General features: G+C 36.5%; 1 protein-coding gene across 1 annotated transcript in view; it reads right to left on the minus strand.

Moving 5' to 3' along the window:
- LOC127634748 (SWI/SNF-related matrix-associated actin-dependent regulator of chromatin subfamily A member 5-like) overlaps positions 1-24,366 on the minus strand; it is a 44,780-nt gene extending 20,414 nt beyond the window's left edge. The window contains exons 1-12 of the mRNA XM_052114422.1: positions 24,201-24,366; positions 21,802-21,885; positions 19,373-19,539; positions 19,132-19,232; positions 18,427-18,527; positions 17,248-17,427; positions 16,536-16,691; positions 16,217-16,348; positions 15,885-15,953; positions 15,518-15,627; positions 14,847-15,073; positions 1,284-1,405 (exon numbers count right to left, since the gene is read on the minus strand). Coding sequence (XP_051970382.1) covers positions 1,284-1,405; positions 14,847-15,073; positions 15,518-15,627; positions 15,885-15,953; positions 16,217-16,348; positions 16,536-16,691; positions 17,248-17,427; positions 18,427-18,527; positions 19,132-19,232; positions 19,373-19,539; positions 21,802-21,885; positions 24,201-24,257 — 1,506 coding nt within the window. The 5' untranslated portion in view covers positions 24,258-24,366. The remainder of the gene's footprint in view (positions 1-1,283; positions 1,406-14,846; positions 15,074-15,517; positions 15,628-15,884; positions 15,954-16,216; positions 16,349-16,535; positions 16,692-17,247; positions 17,428-18,426; positions 18,528-19,131; positions 19,233-19,372; positions 19,540-21,801; positions 21,886-24,200) is intronic.
- Between the last annotated feature and the right edge of the window lie 795 nt (positions 24,367-25,161).

Below are 25,161 nucleotides of genomic sequence, written 5' to 3' on the forward strand. Positions count from 1 at the left end.
CTGTCGAGCCCCTGCCACGCTCGGGTACCAGCTTCAGGCCGGCCCTAATGACCGCAGGTTCTGACCCGTGTGCAAAGTTTCAAGAGTTTTTGAGCATGTTAAGAGCCCCAAAAGTGCCCCGTAAGTCGTAAAAAAATAATAATAATAATAATAATAATAATAATAATCCTAACGAAAACAATAGGGTCCTACGCACTTTGTGCTTGGGCCCTAATTAATAAATAAACGACCCATTAGGGTATATGTTTATTAATTTCCATAAATTTTAGACCTAAATATATTTATTTTTAATCCTTTATACCAACTATTCTGACAGCAATGCCAATATCTAGAGAGATAAAAAAAAAAATATTTACTCAAAATCTACTGAAAAACAAACAAACATTTAAAACAGAAAATGTTAATTATTCACTGTTGGTTGATTTTGGAATTAATACGTGTTGGAACTAACACTTTTGTTATTTGGCCAAGCCGGCACAATTATTGGTCTGTTATTGGCCCATAATCTCAAATTGGCCAAAAATTGGATACCTATGAATACCTATAATATAATATTTGCATGTGTGTGTCTCAGATCCCCATGTTACCAGCAGAGTTTACATTCACCCCAGTACTGATCAGTGGTTTCCATGTCTACCAGGTTGGTTAATCGGTGTCTTTTTTTTTTTTTTAACTCTGCAGAGATTCCATGAGAAGTCTCTTGTATGTGCCTCATAATTGCACAAAGCCTGCTGATTTCCTGTCTTCCTCATGGTGAATATGTTTATTTTTGCCTTTTGCTCAACTGTACTTTTCTTTTTTAACAAATCTTTGTATGCATTTGAGTGCATGTTTGAGTGTAAGTACAGTTTTCCAATACTTCACAAAAAGAGGTTTGTTTGGTTTAAAATGATAAAAGGGCAGTTCACCCAAAATGAAAATTCCATCAGCATTTACTCCCCCTCATGTTGTTCCAAACCTTTTTTTCTTTCTATCTTATGTGGAACACAAAAAGACATTTGCGGCAGTGTGTTAGTCTCAGTTACCATTCACTTTAATTGCATCTTTTTTCCATACAATGAAAGTAAATGGTGACTGAGGCAGTGATTCTGTCTAACATCTCCTTTTGTGTTCCATGGGGGGAAAAAAGAAGAAAGTCTTATACTGTAGGTCGGAAACAACTTGCAGATGATACTGGTGACAGAATTTTTTAAGTGCTATTTAGAACTAATTCTTTAAGTGTTCAAATACTTTTTGGGGTCACTGTCCAGTGTATGTGTATGTTTATGTATTGGTGTGTATACCTCTCTGGCCTCATGAGGAGTGTTGCCATCCAGTCTGCAGTACTCGTACCCTTTCCACATACAGTAATCTTCCAGAATATCCAACATACGTGTCATTTGGCTGAATATTAACACTCTGGAACCTACACACACACACACACACACACATTCAGACATACATGCATTAAAACAAGAATTTGAATTCCAATGTAAAGGCATAATACAAAATATCTGCTCTACACACACAAAGCGATTAAAGGGCAGGGTTCCAATTTTTCCAGTCATGGAAAATGTAAAAAAATACCTAAATGTCCTGGAAAATATTTCAGTTTAATAAAACATTTTGACTTTGTTGCTAGCAAGGTTTCTGTTACATGTTCCAAAAATGATCGGACTCTACGCATGGACACTTCATCATTTTGCCTCAGAGGGCACACTTACTTCCAACTCAGTGCCAGAGACTATTTATTTCTACACTGATTAATGCTGTTAAGACGACTCAGAGGAATATGACTTTTCACAAGCATTATTTACACAAGTTTCTGCAGATGACATTGGACAATATCAATCGCACACTGATAAACTGAGCTGTTGCGCCATCCAGTAAAAGGGGTTTAACAATGTGTATTTTAAGTTATCGACCACAATGATGGTGAATATTCACATGCCATAGACCAGCATTGGCTAAGCAAGGTCCCTGTTTCCGACTGTATTACACATGTAATTATTTTGATTAATTTAGCTAGATAAAGTATTGCCCTGTGATATTATATATTTATATAATATGACAATTGATGAACTCCAGATTTAAAGCAAATGCTGGCGTGAACGATAATAAATTTTTTAACATAGTGACTTTAACCATACAATTTGTCTAATAGTGGTCAATATTAGTTTATTGTATTCTATTTATGCAGTATAATATAATTTTCACAATTTTCAGTATAACCAACGTGAATAAAAATGTGTCCCGTTTCTGAGAGATTTGTCACATCATGTGCAGGGATCTGACGAACTGAAGAGAGCCCTGATGATGGACGAATGCTGGAATTTGCCTTTTTTCTTTTATTTGCAAAAAAGGACAGTTAACAATGATGCATTAATTTGACACAATAGCCTAAATATAGAATACTGTAAATTGTTTAACACTTTACAATAAGGTTCCATTCTTTAACGTGATTTTATGTATTGGGTATCATGATCAATCAATTAACAATATACAGTATTTTTACAGTATTTATTCATCTTTGTCAGTATTAGTTAATACAAATCAAATTTTACATTGTTAGTTCATGTTAGTTCATAGTGTTAACATATACAGCACCTTTTGATTTTTTAAATCTATTAGTATGTTGAAATTAACATTAACTTAGATTAATAAATGCTGTAAAAGTATTGTTCATTGTTAATTCATGTGTGGTGAACATCAGTTAAGATGGCATTCCAGGGACTAGTTTATGGCAGGGCCCCTCTCTAACTGCCAGTGTGGAAGATGATGTGCCACACTGTGATTGGATCCTTGGTGAATGAACATAAACAGATGTTCAGCAACATCAGATAAGATGCTAAGACAACTACCAGACACCTCTTACAGGGCAGGAAGGGTGTCTTTCTGCACCAACTACCACCAAGGAAAGGACTTCTCATTGCACTACAGGTTGGTTTTAACTCCTCAAACTCATTCCTAAGGTTTAGGCTAGAACTGCCACAAAAATACCTTCAGGACCTCCCGGATGCAGCAGCAGTGGAGGGCCACAGAGATCTATTCATACCTATGTTTGGAGGCCTTAAATTAATATAAACTGCAACACATCCACTCAATCTTCACGCAGCCAGCTTGCAAAGGACCCTGTGAAGTTTCAACTGACCCAGCTGCCCAGTCCACACTTTAAGGACCCTCTTGGTGCAACCGAAGTTCAGCATCCTCCAGCCCAACGTGGCAACGACTACTGGATCGTAACTTTGCACCCTTCCCATGGCACACTACTTGCATCACCAGTGGAAACAGGGAATGTGACAGAGCCCCCAAATGCGCTGTGGAAGACATTGTGGGATGGACGTGGCTGGCCATGCTCGCTCTTGGGCAGACAAGGCTTCCAGCTCGTTGGCCATGGCAGGCATGGGCGTTGGCTCATTAGCCGTGGCAGGCGTGGGCGCTGACAATTTGTGAGGTAGGGTCTTCATGGCCCTACGCACTGACATTAATTGCAGATCATTCAAATTGGAGACAGAGGCCGTGGGAGCAGAAGATGCAGGTTTTGGCCCAGGGTTCCCACCATAATCCACTGTGTAAAGGGGTCCGCAAAGTTCCAGAGCCTTTTCCACGTATTCGCAGAGTGTCCAGTGAGGTTCAGCCGGAGGCATCAGTGCCTGCAGTGCACTATTCAGACTGCCCTGGAAGAAAACCACCAGAGAGCGGTCTGGATAGTGCACAACATTTTCTAGCTCTAAAATCTCACGGACGTGATCCTCAACTGGACGGTCCTCTTGCTTCAAAAGCAAAATTCTGACAGCCGCTAGATCCGTTTTTGGTCAGTCTTTCTGTAACGAGGCAGGCGAGAAATGAGGATCTAAACAAAGCTTTAATAAACAATGTAACTCAGAATATAAAGAAAACACAGGGAACCACGTACAGAGCATAACAAACACATGTGAAGCCAGACAAAGAAACCAGGGGAAACAAGGGCTTAACTACACAAGGGAAACAAGGGAATGAGGAACACCTGGGGAAAACCATTAGGGGAAAACTAATCATGAAAGAAAACATCCAAACGACTACAAAACTAACAGGAAACAGGAACAGGGAACTAAACAAGAATTTCAATATAAAATCTAGACAAAAAACAGGGAATGTGACAAGTATATTATCTTTAATGATTGTTTACTTGCACCCTAATCAAACCCTGCCAAGCATCTTAAAATGTTTATTCCTTTATTGCATTTGTCTAATATTTTCTTTATGTGTGAGGACAATTTCAGTTTCTAATGTTTCCACATCCCAAAAACCTAATCGCTAAACCCTGTTCTAACGCTTGATCAAAAGTTGTAATGTAATTTGGGCAGTTTTCTTCTTCTTTGAGAAACAAATAACTTGTGTTGTTTAAACAAAATTTCAGAAACCCCAATCATTTGCAATGATTTGTGAACCCAATCACCCCAAGCATGCTTCTCTCCACATACGAAGCATTCCATTTTTTTTGCCCACAAAGCACCATTGTCTGCATTTGAAAATATCCCTATCCCATGTCCAATCTTAGAGAGTGAAAAAAATTATTTAGCATAATATTAAACAGGATTTGCTTTCGGGTTTCTTTATGGGCATTGACCAGATGTAGCTCTTTGATCAATAAGTCAAGATTGATCAATAAGTCAATCTTTTTACAGTTACAAATTAATTTATAAATAAAGAAAAATTATACAATAAATTGGGGTTGTTTAAATTATTATTAAATGATAAACAAAAGATAGAGAAATGCATTAGTGAGATTAGTGAATGTTCTGTAAGATTATATATGCAGAAGAATTCCACCAACACGATTTGAAATGAGAAAAACCCAGCCTTTCAGTTTGGAATGTTTCCACGTCATAAATTTCCGGCGTTCAGCGGCAACCCCTCACAGTTACACCAGGCTGTTCTGTGTAAGGTTACAAGGACCATCAGATTTGCACAACTCTGAGACATTTCATCTTAATCTAGCCTTGCTAGATAATGCTGAAAATCACTTTGAACTGTGGTAACATTTGTACCTGACAAATTAATGATTATAGACTGATGGACCTCTTTAAAATGTGTGTAGCAATGTCCAATCACCTATAATTGATAAATATAATCTTTAATTTTGTATGATTCACTCTAACTCTACTAAGAATGGTAACTATAAGGCTTAACTTGATAAAATGCAATGATGTGTAAAACCAATATGATTTTGTAACCAGGGATTTTCATGTTTTGTAATATCCATAAAGAAATGTCATATTTGATATGCAAGCATTTGTTTGGTTACATAGAAAAAGCTGATGACAACGAATATCATGTCTCTTGTACCTTTTGCAAGATATAAAGTTCATGATTAAATATGCACAATTTTTGAGTGGGAAAATAGTAAGAATCTCTAACAAAGACTTAGAAATCAGCTATCAGAAAGGACAGCCCAGTCAACCACGTGACTCTGAAAAGTCACTTCTGATTGGCGCAGAACACCTTTGGGGATGCGGCCAATTTCAGTTCAAATAGCTCCAAACAGGAAGAACACGTTCTCTCTGTCTACTCTTCTCCTGTCTCTTGTCTCCTTCTCTGCTCTTCTGTCATTGTCTCTCATCCGGCCTCTCCTGACTGCTCAGACTTTGTGCTGACTCTTCGCCATGTGAGGTCCAAGGGAGCTCGGGACACGAGAAAGCTCATCACTCTCTACGGTTCACAAACCCATGAGAAGGCCTCACTTCACAGCTAAAATCATCATACATACAGACAATTAACTTCGACCATACAGAGATCAAAACATCAATGGAACGAACTTTCGACCAAGCGCCAAGAACCAAGCAACTCAAAGAACGCAAGTACATCTCCAATATTGTGCTCAAAGTGCTGTGTATTAATTAAATAATTTGGGTAATCCGATAGCAAATGATGTAGACTCAAAGAAGGATGAAATGGTTCTTAAGGTATTGCCAACAGACTCCATAAAGTTCATTTTCTCTGTACTGATCAGTTATTTCACATTCTGTCACTACTCACCAACCTCTCATATATATATATATATATATATATATGTTAGATTAGATTTATGTTTAGAATAGTAATCAAGTTTGTCTGTGTTCATAGACGACGTGACTGTGGTATATTTTGATAAATAGTCTCATCCCTGTTTCTGAAACATTTCGCTTCAAAGATATACCTAAATACATGTGATATTATTTTCAATAATCCATAAGAATAATATCACTCCAATAAGTGAATTAATCATAATTCACTTATTAAAGCTAATTCCTTACTGTAGAAATTGTGAACTGATTACAATTTTCAATGGTGGAGAATCTATTAAGACAAATAATGTAGTTATTTGTCATTTATCTCATTTATAATGGTTGTTGAACGCGACTAATTCTGTTATACATTTCATTACCTAATAAGGACAGTTTCATTTAGTTCATAGCTCACATATTTCAAGACACTAAATTCTTTTCTAAATTTAGCATACCAAATATCCTTACATACTGTATAATGGTGGTAGAATGTGTGCAAAATACCCTACATATTATGGTGTGAGAATGCAGGCATTTTAACTGACCCTGTCCACATCTCTAAATTATATATGTAATACCCTACAGTTCTATCACATTTTTATTTTATTTGGAAGAACTGACATTTTTCCATGTTATTGTACTGTATACTTTCACTGTTCCTTGAATAGAAAGTAATGCAATACCGGGACCAAGGTTTTTAATTAATGTTCCAAGAGGCCCAGTTTTTATAATTTGCCACATTGGCATAAAAAAATGTATTTGATAAAATCAAATACAATCCTAAACGGTTAAAGCTGTCTCTTCAAAACTGGGCAGGGGTGAGGACATTAGGGCCCAGAAACAGCCATCAGTCGAGGGCACTTGGATTTGAATATTAAAAGATAAGATCAACAGTTTGTTTTGAAGCTGAAGGACAGCAGTCCAGTTTTTGTTTTTAAATATTTTTACATTCATAATAGGATGGGACATAGGAGGCCTTTAGATGGATAAAAAATACTGTATGGGGGTGGGGTGTCCCCTGAGTGAACATTTATACAAATTTAAAAGTCTGAATGGACCATTTTTATATTTTCCTTAACATGAGAATATACTAACAACAGTGAAGCATTAAAATACTGTTTTTTATTATAAATAAGCTTTTCTTGCCATCCATGCCATGATGACATCTCTGATTAATTTTCACAAATGTATTATTATGTTTATAATTAGAGGGTCATTACATGCTGATTAATAAAGCTAAAGTTAGTTAATAAAAAATATTATAGTCTAAATGCGACATGTTAACTTGTCCTGACACAAACCTTGCCTTGCTGAACTGTCTGAATCACATATCAGACAGATGAAGGTAGATTCACTTTGCTTCATTTTTGTTTTCTGCAGCATGTTTAAGCAAAAGATGCCAGTATCTGTATCTGTGTTTCTGCTACTGTTGTTAAAATAACCGCACCTGCAAATTGTACGTACAGTAAATCAGGCTTTATTCTGCACTTCATGTCTATAGCAGAGAGAGAGGCAACGCACAAGGAGAGGGAATATATAATCTATGTAATATGCATGTTGTTAATGCATGAAAATATTTATCTCTAGCGTTTCATTCCCACTATACGCACATGTATGCTTACATAATCACTTAGCCAGGTGTCAGATTATTAGCAAAGATTTAGACCTCGGATTCGGATCTGAGTTTGCCTATTGTGTAAAACATTGTATTGTTTGAAAAAAATGCCCTCATTTAAAGTATTTAATGTTGTTAAATTTTCACTGTTAAAATGTTGTTTGTAGTAAAAGCAAAATGACAAATTTGAAAGAGCTACATGTGTGTGCTTCACTGTTAGATTGTTTCATAAGCTATGCATTAAATGGTTAAAAACAGATCTATCACATAATACACATTGATAACTCTAATAACTCTAGTTCTTGTTAAATCAGCCAGAATTATATAAGTGTTTTGCTGAATGTACTCAGATATTGTACTTAACTTAGTTAATGTGTTATTAATAACCTACACCTAAAGTCTGTAAAATAGTTAATGTACATTTTCTTAATTTTTCAGCCTACTAAAAAATGCATTACTTTCATTTCTTAATGGATGGTTTTGGGGGCCAAAATGTTAATTTAACATTTTGATCATGACAGGGATAAAATAGATAAAATCAGGGATAAAGGCTTGTGTTTTATGATGAAAACGTATTATTATGCTTGGTCCTTTTATAGGTGATTGAAATTGTTTCACACTTTTTAAAAGTGAGAAGCCAATATGGACATTTATGCCCTGATGAGACAGTGAAGCATTTGGATATGAAGGGAACAGGTTTGTATATTTATCTTGTCTTTGAAATACTTCAGGGGCTGAACAAAATGTTATAATCTGCCAGAAATATTTTACATACCTTATTTTTGGGAGTTTGTAAAGCAGAAGCCTTATCTGTTTTGATACAAAGGAGATATTGTTTTCCTCATTTGTAAGTTGCATTGGATAAAATGCATGTAAATCTAAACTAAGTTGCATGCATCAAAACAAACGACTGTCAATATAAGTATATTTTATAATAATAATAATAATATATGTATGTGGTGCAAATTAATAGGTAGATGTCATATAAATTATAATAATTTTATTTATTTTCTATCTTTGATCACATTTATAGTTTGCTATTATCCATTTATTTATATTTGGTACAGTATTTAAATTTAAGCATCTCTTCTCACATTCTAGTTATACAGCATTACACAGACAATATAGTATAATTTAATCTTGCCATCCAGTAGATCAACAAAAGAGTGTGATGTAATAAATTCTTATTTTTTATTTCTTATATTTATTACTTCATTGCATACGTTTGCCAAGAAAAATACATAACACATAGGGGATAACAGGAATAGTTACGTGCTTTAAAAAAAAATACAAATAAAATTTGCACACAGACGTTCACTAAGACGAGTGAGTAAAAGGAAGTAATTAAGGCAGACGCTGACACACTTCACTGAGCTGTGTTACATACCGTGTTGCAATACATGCTAGCGTGAATGACGAGTGAATATTTTAAAACTGTCCAAATTTATGAAGAGATATTGAATGTCTCATAATTTATTTTAATGAATTATTACCTTATCCTGTCTGAGTATCCAGAGACCTCAGTTATTGAACTACAGTAATTACATTTACCAAAAAAAAATTTAAAAATCCTAAGTTCTAAACATAAATGAGTCCTCTTTTCATTTTCTGCAATCAAAGCAATTAAAAAAAATGTATCTTCCAAATAAAATTTTTCAATGTTTATTGTGCACACCTCCCACTTTCTTGCATGTCAAACTCAAAAATTCGCCCCTCTGTGATGCCAACGGAATCATCAAGTGGAAGGGCACGCTGGTGTTGAATGGAGCGCTGACGCCTCGACTCAACAAATATTATTATTATTATTATTATTAGGCTATTACTGTTGTCTTTTCTGATCAAATCCATGCTCAGCAGTTTAAATGCTGTAGGAAAATGATACAGCACATCTGCTTTGTTCTTATAATGCTTAAACATTCTACTGAAGTCAGTAGATTTGTCATGCAAATTTTAAGAAAGGAGAAGGTAAAGACGTAATTGATAATCATTAATATTATTAGACTGTCTTTTTGTAAGAAAAGTCACTCTCAGCAGTTCACAAACTGAGGGAAAACTATAGATCTACTTTGTACTTATAACGCTTAAATACTATAAAGTTTCTTGGCAGAATCAAAATGATTCAATGGCTCACTAATAGCACATAAGGCACTCATGTGTCGCCACCTAGTGGCATTTCCAGAAGTAGTCACTAAACTAGTAAATTAATTAAACAGGACAAATTTGTAAAACAGAAGCAAGCCACACAAAATATCCTTGATTTTTACAGCACAATTGTGCAGATAATTTGCTATAATTGAATCATTTAAATAGCTTATGTTGGTGCTTTTAGCTTATTCTATTAAAAAAAAAAAATCTTTTACCTTAATACCTCAGGATGTGAATTAATTTTCAGTAATTCAAAGATCTGAGTCAGCTTATACCACAGTTACCATGTAGTATGCGAAAAACATGGAATCTAGTCGTAAAAATGGCATTTGCAATAAAATGCAGAATTAATGTACAATTAATCAAATTAAAATTGTGATATGTCCAATTGTGATAATTAAAACTAAAAAAGTATCTGATTTAATTAACTAAATAATCTGCAAGTGATGCACACTGTGTAGAGCCACTCATACACTGAAAACACCTCATCATGATTATCACATGCACTCTTGTGTTTGTGAGATGACAGAGACAGACAGAACTCTCAAGAGCACAGCACGTACAGATTATGTAGTTATTAAATTGAATCACAGCTTTACAGGGATTAATAATTACACTGGGCCATGGAGCATACTGCTTATCTGGTGGTGAGAAACTACCATCAAAAACAAACAGAATAAAAGCCCAAATAAAACTTGATTTAAAAGGACGCTTGTGTTTTTGCTTAAATATTACACATGTTGGGTGCATAAAATGTCCTGGAAAATTGTGCCTGGAAAAGAGTGGGAACCCTGAAGTTCTGCTATCATTTTCTCACCCTCATGTTGTTCCAAACCTGTTAACCTTTTGTTTACCTTTCTGAAGAACACCAAAGCAGATCGTTAGCCTCAGTCACCATTAACTTTCATCATATTGCAACAAGATGTAATAAAAATGAATGGTAACTGAGACTAACATTCTGCCTAAAGGCCTGTTCACACCAAGTCCGTTTTTTCGGTATGAATGTTCATTCCGAACTAGCTTTTGTATGGTAACAATGCAATCCTATGGCATTATGCACATCAGGTACAACAAACTGTCTGCTGACAATCTGAAGTTTTTTTACAGAAAGCGTTAAAAAAAATGTTGTCTTCGGACTGCAATGAAAAATGTCTGACCAATTAGATAATTTTGTCAGTCGCTGCAGCTGCTCAATCCAACATGTTGGTAGCGCTAATCAACTGGAAAACACCGGCATACATGCAGCTAATATGAATTATATCATTAAAAATAAATAGTTGCAATTCATGAACCCTTTGTACTTCAAACATAAGCCCATTTTGTTTTTGAAAGTCTGCTTATGGTTTTTTTTACTTAATATACATTATTTCATATGTACATCACTGTGCCTGTATTGTTATGACATTAAAAATAGCAGCAAGCTTCAGCAATTCATCTCGTAATATCATCACGGATTTGGTGTGAACAGGCCTTAACATCTTTATTTCTTTCTTAGGAAGAAAGTGGGTTTGCAACAATATGAGGGCAATGTAAATGTTTTTTTTATTTTCACGTGACACAGGGCTGGGTGATATGACAATATACTGTATATCGTGGGGACAATATATAGTGTCAATCGATAGAGATTTTGCTATATCATGTACAGGTGAAACTCGAAAAATTAGAATATCGTGCAAAAGTTCATTAATTTCAGTAATTCAACTTAAAAGCTGAAACTAATATGTTATATAGACTCATTACAAGCAAAGTAAGATATTTCAAGCCTTTATTTGATATAATTTTGATGATTATGGCTTACAGCTTATGAAAACCCCAAATTCAGAATCTCAGAAAATTAGAATATTGTGAAAAGGTTCAGTATTGTAGGCTCAAAGTGTCACACTCTAATCAGCTAATTAATCCAAAACACCTGCAAAGGGTTCCTAAGCCTTTAAATGGTCTCTCAGTCTGGTTCAGTTGAATTCACAATTATGGGGAAGACTGCTGACCTGACAGTTGTGCAGAAAACCATCACTGACACCCTCCACAAGGAGGGAAAGCCTCAAAAGGTAATTGCAAAAGAAGATGGATGTTCTCAAAGTGCTGTATCAAAGCACATTAATAGAAAGTTAAGTGGAAGGGAAAAGTGTGGAAGAAAAAGGTGCACAAGCAGCAGGGATGACTGTAGCCTGGAGAGGATTGTCAGGAAAAGGCCATTCAAATGTGTGGGGGAGCTTCACAAGGAGTGGACTGAGGCTGGAGTTACTGCATCAAGAGCCACCACACACAGACGGGTCCTGGACATGGGCTTCAAATGTCAAACGTCTTACCTGGGCTAAAGAAAAAAGAACTGGTCTGTTGCTCAGTGGTCCAAAGTCCTCTTTTCTGATGAGAGCAAATTTTGCATCTAATTTGGAAACCAAGGTCCCAGAGTCTGGAGGAAGAATGGAGAGGCACACAATCCAAGATGCTTGAAGACCAGTGTGAAGTTTCCACAGTCTGTGTTAGTTTGGGGAGCCATGTCATCGGCTGGTGTTGGTCCACTGTGCTTTATTAAGTCCAGAGTCAACGCAGCCGTCTACCGGGACATTTTAGAGCACTTCATGCTTCCTTCAGCAGACAAGCTTTATGGAGATGCTGACTTCATTTTCCAGCAGGACTTGGCACCTGCCCACACTGCCAAAAGTACCAAAACCTGGTTCAATGACCATGGTATTACTGTGCTTGATTGGCCAGCAAACTCGCCTGACCTGAACCCCATAGAGAATCTATGGGGCATTGCCAAGAGAAAGATGAGAGACATGAGACCAAACAATGCAGAAGAGCTGAAGGCCGCTATTGAAGCATCTTGGTCTTCCAAAACACCTCAGCAGTGCCACAGGCTGATAGCATCCATGCCACGCCACATTGAGGCAGTAATTAATGCAAAAGGGGCCCAAACCAAGTACTGAGTACATATGCATGATTATACTTTTCAGAGGGCCGAAATTTCTGTATTTAAAATCCTTTTTTTTATTGATTTCATGTAATATTCAAATTTTCTGAGATTCTGAATTTGGGGTTTTCATAAGGTGTAAGCCATAATCATCAAAATTATATCAAATAAAGGCTTGAAATATCTTACTTTGCTTGTAATGAATCTATATAATATATTAGTTTCACCTTTTAAGTTGAATTACTGAAATTAATGAACTTTTGCACGATATTCTAATTTTTCGAGTTTCACCTGTATATTGCAATATGTAAATATCCATGGGTGCATTGTAAGCGTACTTATCAGTGGGCAGGGCTTCACGTGAGACTGAGGGTGGAATGAATTAAGGCCGGTAAAAGCACCAGTTATTTTCACGCACTAATTTAGTGCATAATTCACTAAAGGAATTATGCAAATCAGGCAACAGCACAAACGCATCCACAAACTTGTTGCTGAATGCAATTTGCATGCGCAGAAGTAAAAACTAATAAAATCAGTGATCCAGATAAAGAACAAAAACTATTTAAATGTTATTTGGAGTAAAAATCAATTTCAGGCTCATCTTGTGCAGTTGTCATAACAACTCGTAGTTAATGATATCAACATAACTCACCTCGAACCATCACTTCATGTCATCTATACATGTCATCTCGACTCTAAAGATTAATATAGCAGAAGATGCAGCAGACCACCCTGATCAGACATTCTCTGCTGTGCAGCGTCACTGTTATCCAGACTCCTGCATCATCCCTTTAAAGGGATAGTTTCTCACATAATTTACTTACCCTCATTCTATCCCAGATGTGTATGACTTTCTCTCTTCTGCATAACACAAAATACATTTTTTAGAAGAATATCTCCTCAGCAGTGTAGGTCCATAAAATGCAGGTGAATGGTGGCCAGAACTCTGAAGGTCCAAGTATCACATAAAGGCATCATAAAAGTAATCCATATGACTCAGTGGTTTTATTGGTGTCTTTTGAAGCAATCCAGTCAGTTTTGGGTGAGAACAGACCAAAATATTACTCCTTTTTCACTATAAATCTTAACAGCAGTCTCCTTGGCGATAGTGATTTCAAGCTCGATTACACTTCCTATAGCACCATCTAGCAATCTGCATATGCGCCAAGCACAGAAGTGTAATCGAGCTTCAAATCATGATCGTGTCTAGACACTGCAATGGTAAGATGAAAAACGTGAAAAAGGAGTTATATTTTGGTCTGTTCTCACACCAAAACGTTTTGATCGCTTCAAAAGACCTTGATTAAACCACTGGAGTCTTATGGTTTGTGTGATATTTGGACTTTCAGAGTTCTGGCCACCATTCACTTGTATTGTATGGACCTACAGAGCTGAAATATTCTTCTACAAATCTTAATTTGTGTTCTGCAGAAGAAAGAAAGTCATACACATCTGGGATGCATGAGGGTGAGTAAATGTTGAGAGAATTTTCTTTTTTGGGTGAACGATCCCTTTAACATGACGAAAGTCTGCTAGACAACAAAGCATCTGTACTTCTTCATCATTTGATCATTATTTGATTAATTATTGCTGATATGATTGATAGAAACATCAAGAAAATGAAAAGAACTTGTTATTAAAACAGATGTAACATCTGCGGTGTTGGTTGAAAGTGAAAAGTGTTTATTTTTAAAGAAGTGTTCATTTTATTTGATATTTATATTCTGCAAGAAGTGTTTACATAATTTTGGATATTTTCTGCAAGAACTGTTATTTACGTTGGGTACTTTTGACTTATTAATGATTAATTTCTTTGTTGCATTGTTTTGAGAAGATCTGGAGTTTCTTGATGAAAGTTTATAATAACAATAATAATAATAATGTTCAACAACATATCAGACTAAATTATGGCATCATGTGAAACTGAGCAATATGGTAATGCTGATTAGAAAGTGTTCTTTGTTTGCCAAGGTTCAAATTAAGAGAAATTTATATAAGTATAGTTTTCATTTATAAAGTATTTAATTCAGTGACTGGATTTTCCAAAATTAGGCATTACATTTATTAAGATGTGACATACGCATATCGTTATCGTGGTACAAAATACACATATTGTGATTTTAGATTTTGTTCATATCGCCCACCCCAATAGAATCTCACTACCCACCTTGCTCTTGCACTTTAGGCAGAAGTTTATCCAGCGCAACCATCTTGCCACTGTTAGTGGCCAGGTGTGTGTCGGTGGTGTACGGGGGACCAGGCTCCGCCCCGTCAAACAGATACGGATGGTTGCAGCATTTCCGGAGCTGCATCAGAATATTCAAAAGCCGCATCTTATCCATCTTCCCTGCGGAGTTCAAAATATCAATATCCTTCATCAGGATACGTGTGTACCTGTCAAAACAACAGGAAACAACCTCGATCACTTCCATTCACTGGCCTTTAGACAGTCACCTGGTCTAGGATATACATTGACAATAGCTGGTCACTGTTTTATTCTCTGATTTTGTTATTTTTCCAAACATATGAATTCATTACCCTGGGAAATGTGCAAGAATGTTTTGTCAATTAATTTCACCACACGGTACACACATCACTATGTATCACCATCCAAAGTATGTATCAAACCAGATTGCTTACTTAAATCAAATTCAAACCGCAAAACGCAAACTTGTGTGAACACAGACAAAGTGAGTGAATAACTCACTTAATAATAAGGTGAGTGATTAATCTGCATTCTACCCACACCTTCAAACATTTTTCACAAGGAAAAATGTTCTCCGAACTCTCACAAACTCCATACGTCTCTGTGTCTTCTGTTCAAGGGTGTGATCTTACCATTCCCTCTGCATTTTACTAAGTCCCAGGTAAATCTTCACCTCTTTCTTAGGAGGAAGACTCCTCTCCACCTCCGCTTTGATGCGACGCAGCAGGAACGGACGCAAAACCTTAAAAAAAGCAATTTACAGCTTGGGTGTCTACATCATCTTCATCAAAAACTACAACCTCAATGCTAAACAACCATAAATAATCCTTGTATATCAACTGCTAGTTTTATTACCATTACTAGCACCTTACTTTTTTTCTGTCACTGTTTTCATTGTGTGTACTGATGCTATGATACTATAAGTAAATCAATCATGCTAATAAAGTACTGTACTTTGAAATTAAATAAAAATTGAGGGAGTGAGAGAGAGAGACGTACAGCATGAAGTCTTTCAACTAGCTTCTGGTCACCCAGACAGTTGTTTGTATCGAACCATGAATCAAAATCCTGAAATTTCACAGACATGAAGAGGCCACTGTTATAACCACTGAGTCAACTGTACAATTTTGACTACATTTTAGATAGGTTTGCTAGTTATTTTGGTTACATGCTGACATATCCAGTCTAAAAACACAAACTTAAGTTCATAATCTAGAGAAAGGTCTCAAACCACCAGCGTGCGATACATGCGTGACACAGTTAAAGCAAAATAATGCATGCATGAGTGAAAGATAAAACAGAATGCAATATTCAAAAAAAGTATGACTCACACTGGCAGAGTTAAACACATCTGGCAGCAGAAAGTTCAAAAGCGACCAGAGCTCATGTAGATTATTCTGCAGGGGTGTACCAGTCAACAGGAGACGATTGGTCGTCTTAAACTCACGCACAATCTCTGACAACTGACAGCCAGAGAGAGAGATAAAAGACAGAGAGAGACAGCAAGAGGAAGAAAGAAGAAAGATTACTCTGATTCCTTTTTCCCTGTCAGATCATTAAATTAACTCAAAGGTTTTATAAGGCGGATATCTCTGCTTTTAGTCACTCTTGCAATAATTTCGTCTCAGTTGTTCAACTGGGTTTCGATACCTTTGATTTCTCATTTTTGATGCGATGGGCCTCATCGATAACCAGATACCGCCAGTTAAACTTCTTAAAGACTGATTTCTCTCGGATTACCATCTCGTAAGAAGTCACACATACGTCCCATTCACCAGGCATCATAACATCACGTATGAACGCAGCCTAAAACACACACACACACACAATTATGTTTGTTTTCCTATCCTGGTGGGCACTTTTTATTGACTACTATTGTTTCCATACTGAGCTAATGATATTCTCTATCCCTTAACCTTAAACCTAACTCTCACATGCATTTTTGGATTTACATTAAGGCATTATTTAATATGTTTATTAAGCTGTTTTCCTCATTGGAACTGTTGGGACCCCACAATATACTGTAGGTGATTTCAGGTTACACACCATAGATTTCCATTGTTTTTATATAATTAGCTTATTCTAATTACTATAGAAAAACCCTGCCCCTATCCCTAAAAGAGAACATTATTTGCCTTATTTCTAAATTAATGTTTCAGTTTGGGCCCTACATATCCCCATAATTAGGTTTTGTTAGATTATGCTCACTTTTGGGGATGATTTGTCCCCTAACTATTGCTAAATATGTACACTAACTAGAACTGATTAATTATCACACAAGAATTAAGTGGGACCTAATGTTAGGATGAAAGTGGGGAGAAAGAGAAAATAAAGATAAACAGTGGGGCATAAGCCGCCTTACTCTTTGATCCTTATCCCCGATGAGACAGACGGCCTTTAGGGTGGGCACCCAGCGCTTGAATTCATTCATCCAGTTATGCAGGGTAGATTTGGGCACTAGGACCATGTGGGGGCCCGGAATGTTCCTGTAGTGTTTCAGGTAGCCAAGCAGCGCAATTGTCTGCAGAGTCTTACCCAAACCCTGAGCCAATCAGAACACACAAATCCAATGAGTACTAGTATATGACATCAACAAGACAGACTCAGGAAAATTCTCATTTAAATATTTGAAAAATAAATGACAGAGCCATTTTTCATTATCATGCGTTTATGTGGTTCTGCAATAACTAATATTCAATGGATTATTTCTGAAGCTGTAAGGGTTCCACTAAGAATTACAGTACATCACACAGTTACATTTAAAGGTGATGTTTGTAATTTTTTCCAGTGTTAAAATATACTTTCTCTTACGCCATCTTATTATGCATAGACACTTGTAAGCAGATCATAGGCTGATTCCCACAAAAAGTTAAAACTGTGTAGCTATCAAAACATTGCTCTGTTTTTTGGAGCATCCATACCAGCCAAACACTGGATCAACCAATGGCATGAGTTCAGGGCAGGACATTGATTTTCCCAACTAATAGAAGATGTTTGAAAACCATTATTTTTGCAATTGATGATGCTTCAGCTTTAAGTACTACTGCCACTATAAGTGTAGTTTATTTATATACTGAATATCACCACTGAACCGCAACTGCTTGACCAAAACTCATGGTGAGGTCACACTGGTCTGTATTGCAAACCTCAGCCTTACCTATGGGAAACAGCTCAATGTATTTATAAGTATATTTATATTAAATTCAAATCTTACATTTGGGTGGAGCTTGTTCATCTAGGCCTGCCAATCTCTCCAGCTCCCCATGTCCACACTAATCTTTTGTAATGCCTATACCAATTATTATTTAAAACAGTCTTAACATTTCTTGCTGTTGCCAGATAGTCTGGGGGGATCTAAGAGCTCAAGCCCAGTCTTGTGCTCGAGCCCCTCCATTATGGACAGTATGGCAAATCCGTTTACCGCTCCAAGACTATATAAACCAGTGAATTCGTAAAATAGTTGTTGATGCCAGGCACACATTACCTTAATGTTCTCAAATGTGGTGTAAAACATAAGAGAGTGATAAATGCAAGATGATACCATTTCATCAGCCAGGATGCCATTGATGCCGTTCTCATACAGAGAAATCATCCAGTTCAGGCCTCTGATCTGATAATCTCTCAGTGCTCCATTCTTAACATCTAGCAATGGAACAAAACACCAATAATCAATCAGTATTATCTGATCATTGCTGATGGCCCTTTATTTATACATTGATCAGATAGGTGAATGAACTATAATAATTTAATTTGAGGATCTGGAAGTGGAAGTGCTGGAAGAGGTGCTTACACATAAAATGTTGTATAATTTCAGAAATTAGCAGACATTACACTCTTTAAATAACCAATTTGTAATAATATTATTAACAGTTTGTGTTTAAAGGTTTAGTTCAGCAAAAATGAAAATTCTGTCATCATTTACTCACCTCATCTATTAATTTTTTTCATCGCGGGAACACAAAAGGAGATGTTAGGCAAAATGTTAAGGGCTGACAGCCTTGGTCACTATTCACTTTCATTGTACGGTTAAAAAGGTGCAATGAAAGGATTACTTTCTACCTAACATCTCCTTTTGTGTTCCACAGAAAACAGAAAAACAAATAAGGGTTTTAAACAACATTAGGGTGAGTAAATTATCATTTCTGTTTGAACTTTTCCCTTTAAAACGGAGACTTGTAGATAAACCACTCTAATAAACAGAGAAGCACAGTGACTGTTTATAAAATCATTAAGCATTGATTCATACATGAGGGGGACTCCTCAAATCGAACGAGAACATTAGCAGCCTTCCTGCTCTCAGATAACAGTTCCTCATCTTCCTCCTGCTCTGTTCGACGATGGCGGTTACTGAAACACAACCACCGGCCAGAAATAAATCACACCAAATCAACATAATGACCCGTGTCTGACCAAAAGCTTATGGACTAATCGCTAAACTGATGCATGTGAATGTGTGAGTGTGCATGTGTGTGTGCGCACTGACTCACTCTCCAACAGACAGCAGGTTCTGCTTTTCATCCTGTTTGATTCGGGGTCTCCCCACCTTTACTTTTAGGGGTGAGGTGGGCGATTTTTGGCTGGCAGGCTGAATGAAATGTGCAAACAGCTCAGTCTGCTTCAACAGGAACTCAAACCTGTTGGCACGGTCTGTTTTCTATAGTTGAGAGAAAGTTTTTTGAGTAAATTGAGATGTGAAAACTTTAAGCTGAATTAAAAATTATAAAAGTTTTGCAAAATGTACGTTATACCTACCTTAGGTATAACATAATTTTACCTTAGTAGTAACTTATTAATTACCCTGTTAATAAGGTGGGAAAACATTTGAATTTTATTTTAAGTTTTAAAATCGAGAGATATATTTTACATTACTAATTTCCATAGGAAAATGTAAAACTCTGTCTGAAGTGAACTAGTGACCAACTGTCTTAAACCCTAACTGTCTCTACTACAACTGTTGGCAAAAAAAAAAGTGAATATGTTGTAGTTAAAATGTAAACACAAATATATTTTAAGGAATAGTTCACCCATAAATTTAAATTCTCAAATCGTTTACGCACGCTCATGCCATACCAGATGTGTAAGACTTTCTTTCTTCTGCAATAAACAAACAAATATATTTAGAAGTATATCTCAGCTCTGTAGGTCCACACAATGCAAGTAAATAGTGATCAGACCTTTGTCCAAAAATCACATAAAGGAAACATAAAGTCAAGTCAAGTCAACCTTTATTTATAGAGCACATTTAAAAACAACAGAACAGAAGTTGACCCAAAGCGCTTTACAGATCAAACAAACCAAATATATAAAAACAGATGGATTTAAATATATAAAACATTAAAAAAAAAAAAAAAAAAATTTAAATACAACATATATTTATCCACTTCAACCTATTCAATAATCTATTCAAAAGCCACAGAGTAAAAATATGTTTTCAAAGAAGATTTAAAAATGGATAATTGTGAAGCTGATCTCACATGTAAAAGGAGACTATTCCATAGATAAGGACCTACCACAGAAAAGGCACGGTCACCCCTAGATTTATAACGGCAATGAGGAACCTTCAATAGACGCTGATCAGAAGACCTAAGCACTCTGGTGGGGGAGTAGGGGTGTAGATAGGTCAGTGATATATTGAGGAGCAAGACCAGCTAGTGCCTTGTAGACAAAAATCTGAATTTTAAAATCAACCCTGAATTTCACCATAAGCCAGTGTACGGATGCTAAAACCGGGGAAATGTGGTCCCTCTTTCTTGACCCCGATAAAAGCATAGCTGCTGAGTTCTGAACAAGCTGTACGTTGGGGTCTGCCCCAAACATGGGTTTGGGGCAGACCAATGTACAATGAGTTGCAGTAGTCTAAACTAGATGTGATAAGTGAGTGGATCACAATTTCCAAGTCATAATGGGAAAGAATTTTTTTTTTTTGTGATAGATCTAAGGTGAAAAAAGCTACCCTTGACAACAGCACTGATCTGTTTATTGAAAAGTAATGAGTAGTCTAAAATCACTCCAAGACTTCTCACATGATCTTGTACATTTGGTGACAGAGGGCCTAACTGGGCAACCAGGCCAGGTAAGAAGGACATGGAGGAACCTAAAATAAGAAATTCGGTTTTGCTTTCATTTAATTGTAAGAAATTGTTAGCCGGACAATGTTTAATCTCTTTGAAGCAATGTAGGGCGTTCTCAGATGAACAAGGAGACATAAAAGCAATCTATGACTCCAGAGGTTAAATCCATATCTTCAGAAGCGATATAATAGGTCTGGGTGAAGCAGAACAAAATTTAAGTTCTTTTTTTTTTTTCCCTCTAAATCTCCATGTTCACTTTTCACTTTTACATGTGACTGAAAGTGGTGCCTGTTTAGTTTCACTTTCACAACTGAAAGTGAAAGAAAAAGTGGAGATTTAGAGTATAAAAAAAAAACTTAAAGTTTGTTCTGTAACTCACCGACACCATATCGCTTCTGACATATAGATTTAACCACAGGTGTAAAACCACAATATGGATTACTTTTATGTTTTTTTTTTATGTGATTTATGGAGCTACAAAGGTCTGATCACCATTCACTTGCATTGTAAGGACCTACAGAGCTTAAACATTCTTCTAAAATTCTTGGTTTGTGTTCTGCAGAAGAAAGAAAGTCATACATATCTGGGATAAGGTGAACTACCCCTTTAACAATATAATGATAGTGTGATGAAACAAAAATCAAAACAATGCAGCAATAGTTCCTGAAAGGCCCCATCTATGAATAACACCTTAGAAGATTAAAGAATATCACCACTGAACTGCAACTGCTTGACCAAAACTCATGGTGAGATCACACTGGTCTGTATTGCAAATCTCAGCCTTACCTATGGGAAACAGCTCAATGTATTTATAGATATTTTTGAACTAAACACTGTACACTCACTCTTTTCTCCTCATACTCGGGGTCCACCAGGCTCTCCTTCACAGCTGCTTTTGGAGGAGGGCCCAGGAGAAATGGTGGGTCCTCCTAGAAGTGCACATACACTCATCAGATAAAAACACATGCAGACAAATGCTTTCAAATACCTCCTATATACCTGCATACATAGCCTGAGCCACTTGAATTAAAATTATAAAGCCATTTGCTGCATCTCACATGTTCTGGTAACTTCACTGCAGCGTGCTGCAAGAGTTTTCTCTGACACCCTCCACCACCCTGCTAGATCTGCAACATGATTGTATTTAAATCTTATTGTGCAGCAGCATGTAAAACATGTTTGATGCAGCATGTCTTGTGTTTTTCTAACTGTGCAGATGCTTAATTCAGTATGTCTGTGCATGTTATTACAGTAGCAAGTCTGCATACTAGCTCTGCAGGAGCAGCATAGCAGATCTAGTCCACCAAGACAAATATTCTAGCAATATGTTATAACAACATTAACATGCAAATATCTTTTCGAGAGTTGTCATGACTGAACTAAATTTATGCACACTATACACATAACATACCCATAACAACACATAAAATATATAGACCTTAGCTTACTGAATTCAGTGCGAAAGTTTCATAAAGCACATTACGCTAATCTGTGGTTCAATACCCAACATAAACAATGTAAATCAAGCGGTACTTGTTTTCATGCAAGAATGGAACACATGGCTTTGCACTGTGGTTTGGATGGCGGGAAAAATAAAAAGCGTTGAACGTCGGGTTTGGTTTTTGGTTTCAGTTTTTAAAATGCCATTTGCTATGCTAGCACCTTGATACATACAGCACACTGTGGACATTTGTTTTACTGTTATTTAATCTGTGTTTTGGATTAATCTTTTAAGTGAACATGTTTTTAATGAAAAATGCCATTAAAAATGAAATGATTCAATGACTCACATAACACATAAAGACGCTCATTTGTCGCCACCTACTGGTTTAAAAATGTAACTGTAGCAATGGTCATTGAATTAATCTTTAGGATGAAGGGATTTAAAAGACTGTACGGAAGAGGATTAGGGCCAAGCAATAATAAAAAAAAATAAAGCCATCTCGAGATTAAAGTCACTATAATGCGAGATTAAACTCGTTAAATTTCGAGAAAAAAGTCGAAATACAATCTTGAGAATAAACTCATTAAATATCGAGAATAAAGTCGTTGTGTTTAGAGAAAAAACTCGTTAAGTTTAATCTCGCATTATAATGACTTTATTCTCGATATTTAATGAGTTTATTCTCAAGATTGTATTTCCACTTTTTTTCTCGAAATTTAACGAGTTTAATCTCGCATTATAATGACTTTAATCTCGATATTTAATGAGTTTATTCTCAAGATTGTATTTCGACTTTTTTCTCGAAATTTAACGAGTTTAATCTCGCATTATAATGACTTTAATCTCGAGATGGCTTTATTTTTTTTTATTATTGCTTGGCCCTAATCCGCTTCCGTACTCTTCCGTAAAATTGATTCGTTGGGCTGAATAAAAATCCCGCCATAAAACACTGTAATTACCTGCTTGAAAACCCCTGCTTTACATTATAACGTCCATGCCTTACAAAAAAAGTGCCATAGTGACCATAGTTTCTGGAAAAATATCATAATTACTATCGTATTGCCAATAATGACAGTGGTCGCTAATCCCAAGCTTCCAATGTTTTGCTTCAGTTACAATAACTGTAGTAACTATAATATTTTGGAGGGAAGCTATGGCAGCCATGGTAACTTTTTGTGAAAATGCTATGATGTTACGTTATCATAACTAATTCCTATAATAATTACAATACTTATGTGTGATTACATATTTCTTAAATACGCATTAATGTCTTAATAACATTTTACTTAAATGTTTATAAGCCCTGAATTGGTCATAATAATATACAGTAAGAATCAAACATTATCATAATAACCATTATCATAATTATTACGGACACAAACATGCTTATCTGAGCCCAAATAAAGCCATCATGACATTAGAGGCATTTCATCTCACAGTAACAGTGAGTATGTGTGTGTTTATTAACGTCAGACAGTGCCTACAGCAGGTAGTAGTTGATGTTGGGCAGAGAGATTTGCCTGCGTCCAGTCAGCGCCTGCACGAGTTATGCGCCAGATTCGGCGCCAACCGCAGACGAAACGCATGCAAATCTTTCTGTTCCACATATTAAAAAAACCAGGACCTCAAAACAGAGTAACAGACATCTACAGCTCTGCAAATGTGAAGGGAACTCCGCCTTCCCACCATGTTCCGTTCACCCCCAAACGCAGATGAACTGCAAACTTCTGCGTCCTGTTTTTCATGTCCGTCTGCAAACAGAATATGTACTCTGTCTCTTCTGCTATCTTTCCCCTTTACCTCCTCCGTCTCAGCGTGCGCCTCCCGTGAAGTGGACGGTAGCTCTTCGTCAGACATGTTGGTTAATGCATGGAGCTTTTCATGAGTTATTGGTGAGCAGACAGTAAGTTATAACGCATATATTTGGCGTATGCGTCATGACAGGACTGTACAGTCACGGCGCGCGTCGCGCACACGCCCCTTTCAAAGCTTTTTCACAATATCGCGATAGTAAAGCGCTCAGACGTACTGTTAACCGTGTCGTACAAACTCTCGCGATATTAAAACTCCAAAACAGAGGGGTAAACAAACTGCCAAGCTTTCTAAACGGCTGCGTGAGACATGATGACCAAATTGCCTCATATTTTACACACAACACACTGAGACACTAAGTAGGTAGAGATATAAAAGACATTTAAAGACGTCAATATTTTAATGTTTTGTATAATGTCTAGTTTTAAACTAAATCCCCTTGGTTACCAATAGTATGCGCCTTCCCAATCTGGATTTAACGCTTGAAGTATTTGTGTCGTTGGATGTGTTGTTTTTTTTAAATAATATTGGGCACTAGAGGGCGCCCAAACACCATAGAATTTTCTTGTGCATCACAACCTGCTACTTCCTTTAATGTGTAGATTTAAAAAGTCTGCACATTCCATCCATCGTCAACCGCTTATCCTGTGTACAGGGTCGCGGGGAAGTCTGCACATTAAACCTGAAAGATATTTAGGACAGGTTATGACATACATAACATAGCCTTGTTAAAATGAAAGATAGAACAAATATTTTTGTATCTGAATTTCCCCCTCTCCCTAAAGTCTCTCTAGGCTCCAACACCTGATGGCCTAGTAAACCAGTTAAATTCCCCTCACAGCATTTTCCAAATTGACCTTGGGTTGTCACACACACACACACACACACACACACACACACACATACACACGGTCATGTGCTAGTCTGTTACAAGGTAGTGGAGGGAGGA

Source organism: Xyrauchen texanus, chromosome 4 (assembly GCF_025860055.1).
Source record: "Xyrauchen texanus isolate HMW12.3.18 chromosome 4, RBS_HiC_50CHRs, whole genome shotgun sequence".
In the NCBI taxonomy this organism is placed as follows: Eukaryota; Metazoa; Chordata; class Actinopteri; order Cypriniformes; family Catostomidae; genus Xyrauchen; species Xyrauchen texanus.